At 42.7% G+C, this 10,298-nt stretch overlaps 1 protein-coding gene across 2 annotated transcripts in view; it reads left to right on the forward strand.

Moving 5' to 3' along the window:
* NINJ1 (ninjurin 1) overlaps positions 1-3,432 on the forward strand; it is a 20,779-nt gene extending 17,347 nt beyond the window's left edge. For both annotated transcript variants that reach the window (XM_069769891.1, XM_069769890.1), the window contains exon 4: positions 437-3,432. Coding sequence is in view for 1 of the 2 variants with exons in the window: in XM_069769890.1 (XP_069625991.1) it covers positions 437-458 (22 nt within the window). In the remaining variant the exon portion in view is untranslated. The remainder of the gene's footprint in view (positions 1-436) is intronic.
* Positions 3,433-10,298: the final 6,866 nt, after the last annotated feature.

A 10,298-nucleotide genomic window follows, 5' to 3' on the forward strand; every position in this document is an offset into this window, starting at 1 on the left:
GGTGTTTAAAGCAAGTTTACATCCGTATTAAACCAGCAGCTGTGTGATCCTGCCTTCGTGCTCCTCACACATGCAGTTTCCTAATAAAACGGCCAAATGTGGTGTCTGAGACCTGTGTCTTTTTGCTCCAGACTTCTTAAATGTGGAAGTTCTTTGTTGCTTTGGAACATTACATCTCTTGTTTGCTCATTTGTACATTGCCCTTGCTAAAAACATCTGGTCATCTGAATGTAACTTGGAAAATAAGTCTTTTTCGATCTGCTGCCACAACCTCCTCAAAGCCCTGGGAGACACGAGTGGCCATCATTTTCTGGCTTCACTTTTACTATTATGGACACTTTTCCAAAGAAAACTTAATTCCCCCTTTAAGGCAAACTTGTCATTTACTGTAATTGCTGTTTAACTAACATCTCAATATCTTTGTTTTGTATTTCAGAGACCTGAATCATTCATTCTAGATGCCATTTGCACTTGAGCCAGTTACATTTGGACACAGCGGGGAAAAAAAGATAATCTGAAGAAGCTGGACGTACCGAGCAGCTTTCTCAAGTTTCTAACAACCAACACATTTGCATACTTAAATTTTCCCATGTGTTAATATTTAAACTCTTTGGCATCTAAGGAAAGGTTGATTTTGATCCAAGGACATCGTTTTTCTGGAATATTGGCGTTTCAATTTCTGTAGAAACTCATTGTTTTTCAGAGAAGTGGCATAAGCACATCAAACAAGGCAAAAGCAACCCGTGGCACTTCACAGGACTTCCCATTTTCCATGCCTTTTGTTTTTGTGGCAATTTGTCATTTCCACCATGGTAAGAAATGGCAGGCCTTCGGTTCTGGAGTGGTCACATTGTCCTTTGTTTCACTCGCTTGGTACCAAACCTATGTACTCCAAAGCGCAGCAGTGGTCATTCTTTGCAGTGCGCAAAGGGAGCTGTGCCTTATTTTCTTTTTTTTCCACTCTAGCTAAACCAAAGATGAGACAAACAGAACTAGCAGGCTATCTTTTGTCCAGTTTTGCTCACAGGTACTCATTTGTCCTGTTTCTTCATCTCTGGACCACACTTAAAATTTCCTCTCCTTTGTGCCCAGACACACAAATAACCTAATTGCTAATAGTTTCTTACTATTAACTGCTATACTTTGTATTCTGTGGGTTTTAATATATTTCTAGAAACCCTGTTAGAAGCGCTACTTTTTCTAGGCCAAACTGGAAAACTAGAGGATGTTCACTAGGGTGAACTTTACCTGCTAAACTGGTACTGAGTGCCTGTCAGCAATTCAAGTAGCAAATTGAAAGAAGTTCACCCCTCTATAACTTACCTTTCCCTCTTCTCTTCCCAAGATTGATTGCTGCAGTTGTGTTACTTTTATGAGTTTATGGCTAAAAGCATAAGTAATTTTTTAATTTTTATTTTTAAACATATATATAGAGATATTTATATCTTCTAGGTTCTTACCTGCTGGCTCAGGGACTGACACTTTTTCTAAATACAGTATTGCTAGTAATGGTGTAGGTTATAAAAATTTCTGCAACAAAAACATTTCAGTCATTTTTTATTTCCGAAGTATGACATCTGCAATGAGAAAGATCCTAGTTTTCTAGATTGTGCTTACTTGTAGATGCAGATTTGTACTAATACATTTCCTTACCGTTAATTTTTAGATGTTCCCTTGCACATGTTAATAGAAGTTTGACTTCCATGTGTTTCATCTCATTTACAGTTTTTATTGATCACATTTCTTGTTAGTTATGTCTCAAGACCCATTGATGTACCATATCTTCATTTACATGTTCTGTAGAATTACTAACAGAAAACAAATCAGAAACTTGTGTGATTAGTAATGAAATAGACACTCTTTTTCATTTTTTAATTCATCTTTTGTTGCTTCATTTCTAACTTAACATGTATTTAACCAGTATCTACCAAGCAATGGTTTTAATTGTGCGTGTTGTACTAATTTAAATGTAGCTCAGAACAAGTTCTGAATGAAGCACTCAGGACAATTTTCCTTATTTTTTACAAACCAGCAAACTGTTGAAGGACTATTCATACATACTTGTGCTATCACAGTTTCAGTGCTGTAGTGTGGTGAATTGACTGGCCAAATAGCAGTGCTGAAAACCTTAAAAACCTTTCTTTCGGAGAAAATAGGCAACTATAAGCAGAGCCCTTCCAAGCATCAAATTTATCTGTGGCTCAACATTGGGCAGTAATTTTGATAAGATCCTTGAATGTACCACCTTTGTTACCTTCACCTTTTTACTCACTGGAATATTTGCCCATCTGTGCATCTGGTTCAGTCTGGACAGGCTCTCTAGAGGCACCTACCTCTCTTCTGTACAGGAAACTGTACCTAAGCTAGGTGTCTGAAGTGGTTGCTTTGTATCATCCTAAATACATAACCTGTCCAAAAGATAGTTACTTTTAACTTAGTTATGAATATTAGATATTTTTCATTGCCAGATTTGCATCTCTGTTTTTTTTTTTAGCAAGACATTAAAATAAGAAGAAATGTGTTTCTGGCACTTTGCTAATCCACTCACTTTTTGGCTTGTCCTTAATACCCTAAAGGCAAATGCAAACAGATGCCCAGGCTGTACTGATGTTTACCATCTTTACACTTGGTGGTGATTTGGCCCAGTTTTGAATGTAGCTTTCCGTTCCTGTGCTACTTATTGTCATGGCCCTCTCTTATGAGCATGATCATGTTTGTCTTGCACTGAAACAGCAGTCAGAGGGGGGTGCAGTACAGACATACCAGGTCTTTTCCCATTTTATTCCCTTTTTTATTGGAGCATAACTTTTGAGGTCACTCAAGCAAACAAGCTGTTACAGCAGGTTTCTCCTGAAAAACATAATAGCTGTTCTTATAGCATCTTTGCTGCTAAGCTGTTGTCCAACAGAAACTACCAAGGCTTGTATATCCCATCTCCCAGCGGCTTGTGGAACTAACTGGATCCAGCGCCGTAGAGCAGGGAACAGTCATGAGGCAATGACTTGTCAACTACAGATTCCATTGAACTTTGCAAGACACAGGTTTTGGGACATACAGGAGGGAAAGAAAAAATACTTCAAGCTTGAACTCATTGTTGGGTGCCAAGAGCTGGCTGTGGAGATCACCATTAAGGGGGTAGGTGTCTGTTCACTTGAAGTCTGCCAGAGCTGGGCGGAACAAAACAAGAACAACAGAACAACAACAACAAACTGTCATGAATCCTTCTGCCTCCTGAGCTCCTGAAAGCGTGGCTGAAGCATCACAACAGAGATACTTGCAACTTCAGAGGGCCTGGTCTCTTCTTTTGGTTCTAAATACATGAAAACCTGATCTGAAAGCCATCCATCTGAGTACAAGACTGTACTGGGCATCAGGAGGTTTCAACTTGCAACTGGATGTCTTTTTTTAAATAAAAAGGATGCTGGTTTATTACCATGTCTTTTAAGGTGATTAAGTAAGATTTGCAAAACATCCTCAAACACGCAATCCGTGTTTCAAGTCTCTGAAGTCTTCAGAGATCATGTATTTTTTAGCAGACAAAGGCATCTGCAAGTTGGTTTCAAGTATAAATAATTTAATCACATGATTATTATTCTTTTAAGTCAGGTGCTTATTTAAAATCCTAGCAAATATCTCCTAGGGGCAGCAAACAAATGCCTGGGTTTAAATAGTTCTTTGGTTTGCTGTGCTTCTCCAGCATTCTTGGTTGTAGGCAAACATTTCACTTAAAAAGAGGTCATCAATAATGAAGCGAGATGAATTTTTACAGGCTGTCTCGGGAAACGGTTCATGCCAGGTCATCCGTTTCCTTCTGTTTCATAAGCTTCTGAGCAGAGTAAGAATTACACATGCCGCTCTGGTCATTCTCATTAGTCCCTTCAGCATCTAGGACTGCCTGGACTGAAATTTTTGGTGTAGCTGTACTTACTGAAGCAGGTGACAACAACTATATTTACTGGAACTGACTTTTAAGTATTTGTCTTCTAAACCAGGTCACTCCTGAAGCTTATTCTGGAGCTGAGTATTACATAAAATGGGCTGAACTAGAAAGCAGAATCCTGGTTACTGTTTTCCCCTCAACTATCATTTGTAAGGTTTTGGTCACTCGTTTTAATTTATTCTAACAAATGCTTTATCCTGTGTTCTGGCACATCTTCCCACAAGTTGCACTGAGCCCTGCCAACCGTGCTTTGGTGTAGGTACTAGATGACTGGGGCACACTGCCCTGTACCAGAGGTGCTGGTGTGCTGTGCTCATCTCCTTGGACCAGGGCACAGGCTTGTTACTTTCTGTTGCCCTAAAAGCTTGGATGCTTTTTTGGTATTAGAGGAAGAAGAAACATGATAATCTCAATCATTCAAATATGTACAAAAGAGTTCTCAGAAATGAGTGACAGAATCCAAATGCTAAGCTCTGCTTATTTTCTAGCTTACCAAAGGCGTTGCCATTGTCAGTTTTATCTGGTTCAGGAAATGCTACATGTGGTACCAATTTATGCACTGTTTTACAGTTTGTTTTCAACCCACCCCCCCAACAATGTCAAAAGCTGGTCCTTGTTCTACAATATAATTTCGTCAAGCCACAGGAGAACTGGCTCTACTGAAAGTGTGTTTACCTACTGCAGGGCAGTAGGAACACTTAGAAGAAAACTGATGATATATTTTCATATGTATGAACTCGTATCTTTGATAACCTGCACATTTAAAGAAAAATAGTTCATCAGTTCTGCCGTAAGGTTAGAGGCAGCATCGGGCATACAGAAGTACTGAGACCAAAAAGAAGCAGGCTCGCCATCTCCTTAGTTGTTTGCATACAAGAAAAAGCCACATTGCTGCTAAATGACAGTGTTTTGCTTTTAAAGAAATGATTTGCAGGTCATATACATAAGCACAATATCCCAATGTGGGAGATGGAGCCTCCCATCTTTGCATGGCCATCCCCACAAACCCTACACTTCCATTAAGAAATTATAATAAACCAAGACCTTCTGAATACTCCCAGCAGTTTTGCTATGCTGTCTGTAGGGAAATGATCTAGCAGAGCAGAAGCACTCCTGTTTAGTGCTTCAGACAACACATTCAGTATTATCACTATTAAACCAGTATCCAGGAAAGCATACTGCAAAAGAATAGTGTAGATACCACATTTCCCTTAGAATAATCAGGAAACAACTGGTACCCCAGATATCACCAGATGGTAGCTCTTTGTAAATTACTTTTTTCCTGGTAGAAATGAACATGGCTAACATCAGTTAAACATACACAAATTTAATGACCTTATAGTGAAGTTCACGCATTGCAAAGACCACACCACCAGTATGTTCAGACGCAGATTTTGCACCAAGGAACTACCCTAGAGGACAGTATGTATCTTGGAAGAAACCTCTCACAGTGATGGGAAATGAGATGATGTTCTCCTTTATGAAATAACATTTCAGCATGTTGTTTTGATTTTAGCAGTTTTCACATACAACAGCGCAAGGCACCATGGTCAAAAGTCTTGAAAAGTAAGCAAACTGTCTCAGGACTACTACTCAGCTTGAGCTTGGAAGTATGCAAAGGAGAAGAAAGTTTGCTGTGCCTCATATTCCCAACTGCCTTTATCTCAGAAAGCTACATGTCTGAGGAGCAGGCTGTCTTTTTCCCCTGGAAAAGGGAGAGGTTGCTGCTTTACAGCTGAAATATTTAAGGAGCAGGAGAGGAGCCCATTCACCCTGGTGTCATGCGGGGGTCTTGCTGCAGCCTCTTAATGGTTGCAGGTGATCAACAAGGCTGGACCAGAGTCAAAAGCTAAGCCAAGACATTACTAGAGCAAGAAATAAATTAAAATAAATGAGAGAAAGCATTTGAGGAAGAGGTAAATAACTGCATGGCCACAGCAGGCTCTTAGAGGAGGTTTTTCATCAGAGGCTGGTTGAAGTCCAAACACTGCAGGGGTGATGTGCCAGCTGTACCCAGTGTTTTACCCTTAACCCCACAGTCATTTATTCATATCCTTACATTTAAACACATTCAACAGCAGCAGGAGAGCAGAGGAGGCAGGAGCATGGGCAGAGGTAATAGAAATGTGTAGACATGGCACTTAGGGACATGGTTTAGTGGTGGACTTGGCTGTGTTAGGTTTATGGTTGGACTTGATGATCTTAAAGGTCTTTTCCAACCTAAGTGATTCTATGATTCTGTGGAGCACTCACACTGTTAGCAGGTGGCTCTTGGCTGTGTCAGGGAGCAAACACCGGCTGTGTTAGGTACATACACAGCAAAAAGACTGACATGAATAAATGTGGTGTTTAAAGGCTTCTTCTTCTGCAAGGAGGAATTTCACATTTTCACACTGATTGGATGCTTTTCTCTGTATTAAATGCACACGCCCAACCTCGGCCCCACTTTTCTAATGGCCCTTGGCTGTGACACTGGAAGGATTGCCTACCTGTCATTGCAGGATACATTATGATAAATAGTGGAAGACACAGAAAACAATCTTTTCAAGAATAATATCTAACCAATTATTATCCAAAGGTAGTGACAAAAAAATTACCTTCCCTGTTATTGGATGAAATGAATTATTTTGAACTCACTTTCCTCTTCTCCACAGTTTATTGAAGTGAAGAACTGTTTTCATGGTTATTCCCCCCCCTCCCCCCCCGGATTATTTAATAACGAGAACTATTTAGTAACCTAGCTGCCTTCCCAAGGAGAGTGCCACAGTTCCCCAACTGGGAACAGAGATTTCCCAATGCCTGCTCATCAGGCAAGTTGGGCTTTGTCAGAAACGGAGACAGCAAAAACTCTGGTTACTTTTTCTTCCAGCCTCCTTCACGATGCTTTCCACTCCCCCTCCTCTGCTTACCAATCTTCCAGTTCAGAGGTAGCCCCAACGCCCTTTCTACAGTACAGGTTTTAATTAGTTAGGGGGTGAGTGATAAATCTGGTGCCATGTACAAAGAGCCACACCAGGACTCCTGAAACATTGCCAACCATTTTCACTGGTGCCAAAAATATTTGAGAATAAATAGTTTCATCACCACCCAACATTACCCCAGTTTCCTGGCATCGAGGATGAAAATAATTTAAAGCGTTGGAAAGGCCTTATGTTTCACATTTGTGTCGGACTTGTGGAAGCTATGAAGGGGGACAGCTATGTGTCTTTACCCTGAAACAGGATTAATTTTTTTCTGTGTCAGAAAATATGATTCATCAAGCATGCCAGGGAGAGGCATTGTTCAGGAAAGAAATGACTGTATTTCCCCTTGGGCCTCTCCATCGCTCGTGGACATTCAAATTCTGGGAACATGACTAAACAAAATCAAACTGTATGAAGTGCGCTAAATGGAGCTGTGTGAGAGCAAGCCACGACGGGCCTGTGTTGGTCAGTATTCTCCTTCACACTCTGTAAAAGCTCTTTTTTCTCCATGCTGATAAAAACCCAGGTTTGAAAGCCCTGCATCCCACAGCCACCCTGACAGGTATCATTACAACATCTCGAAGGGACCATGGTTATCAAATAGCGATGCCGGCATCTTTAAACTGTTACTATTTTGTTTAATTTGCACGTCCCCTTCACTTGCACAGACAGGGTGTAATGGAATAATGAGTCTTCTCGTTTCTGTTTCCAGAGTCAGGACCAGCCTAGACTCATCCAGGGCTGAATTGCATCCAGCTCTGAATGAGGAATTTCCTTCCTACTTGTTTGTTTTTTTAACAACTCCATGCTAGTCAAGACAAGTTTCACCTGTGCCCCACAGTGGTCCCTGCCTGGGAATACCCTGAAAGATGCCTTTGCAACTCTCATAGAAAACTGCTATCATGTAAATTATTATTATTATTAATAATTATTATTATTTTCTGCTATCATTCTACCTGTTATACGTGGACTTTGAACTTGGTTCCTACCTACCATAAACTATCTTCCTGCCTCCTGGTAGGGTAGAGGTCTTCCAGAGCAGCGAAAAGCAGCAGTGATAAATCAGGGTGACTTGAGCCACCTCCAGGAAGCACATGTGAGACCTTAGAGTGAAGGATGAGCTTCTTCTCACCTCTGGAGGCTCTAGCTGCACAACCATAAAACAGCATAAAACTAAAGCAAAGCAGGTATGGAGTGGTGTATGATATGGGGTGGGAGAACAAGCTCCTGTACTTGCCTTATAAACCCTCCAAGTGAGAGATTGAGAAGCTGGTCCGACCCCATGCGCACAGCAATGGGACAAGAACATCCCCTCTGCAGGACCCTTAATCCACCAGAATGCAGCCAGCTTGTGTAAGGTGTGGGGCAGAGAACAAAAGCTACCAACAGCATATGAAGGTACCCTTTGGAGTCTAAAACACATCTAGAAGCATCCAGCACAGCTTCTGACTGGTCAGTGCTCATCTGTGCATAATGGGCTCAATTTTGCATTTGAAGGTAATGATGAATTCTGGATTTTCCTCTCTTGGTGTAGAGGAAAAAGTGTGAGAGTGGAGCTATTGCTGATCATTCCTGGTTATTGCAGCACGGCGCCTGTCTCCCTTGTGCTACCCCTTGTTTCCCCCGTGCCAGCATCCCAAGCACCAGCCCAGGGCCGGGGTTACCGTACCCCTCTGTAGCAGAGGGCAGGCAGCTCCGTGCCCTCCTGCCGGCTTGCCTGGCTGGAGAAAGGGGCAGGAAGCACCAGCTCTGCTCAGGAGCAACCTTTTGGTTTTGATACCTGTGAATTTTAAAAATGTGTCGTCCTTCAAAGCAAGAACACGCTGGAATTGGTAGGATGGAGAGCGCAGATTTTTTTGCCTCTTCCTCTCTGAAAATACCCGGAATCCATTTTGTGCTTGGGAACCCTGTTAACAAATCTTTATTGAAAATGAAACACTCAGGCAAGTGGAAAGGTCATCCCAGGACACGGGAAGGGTGGGAGAGGGACAGAGGGCTGAGCTCTCCCTGGGCAGCCTTGGGAGCACGGTAACACACCTCTTCCAAACATTTCCAGTGTGCTTCTCAGCCCCGGGTAGATTTGGAAATCTCAGCCTCAGTGGGTGTTATTTTTTCCTCCACAAAGAGATGAGAAACGTAATACAGCTGTCCACAACCATTATGGATCAGGAATACTTAAGAGGCACAGGCATCCTATTTTCAACCTCAGCTAGGAAATTTTAAAATTAATTAGGCCAGTGCAGACAGTGGAAAATAATCTTAGATCTCTCCCCTTCTGTTAATGCAGAGCTGTGGCATTCAGCAGGGAGGCAGCCGCAGGGACCAGGCAGTGCTACCATCCAAGGCCATTGCTGGGGCTGGCACTGGTGAGTGTGAGACAGCCGCTGGATGGCACGGAGCACCCTCCGGACAGGGGCTGCGGGGCTTGGTCCTGCAAAACCCCCAGGGTAGCTAAACCTAGGGCTTAAAAAAAATGGAAAAAAACCCCCACCTGAGTGTGATGAAAGATTTTGCTACTGGAAAGAGAGGACTTGATGTAAGTTGCACCGCGAGGACACATCTTGCCGGTTATTTATTGAGGCTTCAGATGCCGTGGCGCTCCTGCTGCTGGCGTCTGACTTCCCCTGTTACCAGCTCACGAAGCGCAGACCAAGTCTGAATGGTTTTTGCTTTACTAGGCACAATGTTATTAAAGATTTATCAACAACAACATGGCAGACAGCTTTTCCTTGCAACCGCAGTGCATAGTGGTCTGTGCTCCAAAATAGAAAGGGCAGGTCAGGATTCACCTGAAATGCTCTTTTATGCTGAAGCAGCTACACTGAATTAAAGAGCGTGATGCTGCTGCATACCTGTCTCAGCTCCAGCCACAGGTTTCTTTTGCATTTGACATGAATAATGTCCCTATGAAGAGGACGAGTTGAAGCTATAATGAGAATTACCCCCTCCCCCAAATCCTACAGTTTCGTAGCTTAATCAAACTGTTTTTTCACTCACATCAGGACCTTGGTGACGTCCATGGAGAAAAGCTCTGCGCCAGTCCCTTCTCCTGGCACCAGGCACAAGACCTTTGCTGCAGTGGCAGAGGGTCAGGCCACCACATGCCTGCTCAGCACAGATGCAAGTGTGGCCTCCTGGTAATAAAGCTGCTCCTCTCCCTCTTCCCCCGAAAAGCTGCACGCCAGGCAGTAGGAAAGTTGGGGAGATACCCTCCTTTCAACTCATCAGGCAGAGACACTCCAAGGGAGGGCAAAGGATGAAGAGGATGTCTCTTGCTGATCAACAAGAGATCCTCCTCCATTCGCACTGACAACCCAGCTCCTGTTTAACAGCGTTTCATGTGCTATGGGAAGGTGCCAAGGCTCTGGGGTTCCTCTTGGCCCCCAAAGAACGTG

This window comes from Haliaeetus albicilla, chromosome 24, assembly GCF_947461875.1.
Source record: "Haliaeetus albicilla chromosome 24, bHalAlb1.1, whole genome shotgun sequence".
Lineage (NCBI taxonomy): Eukaryota > Metazoa > Chordata > Aves > Accipitriformes > Accipitridae > Haliaeetus > Haliaeetus albicilla.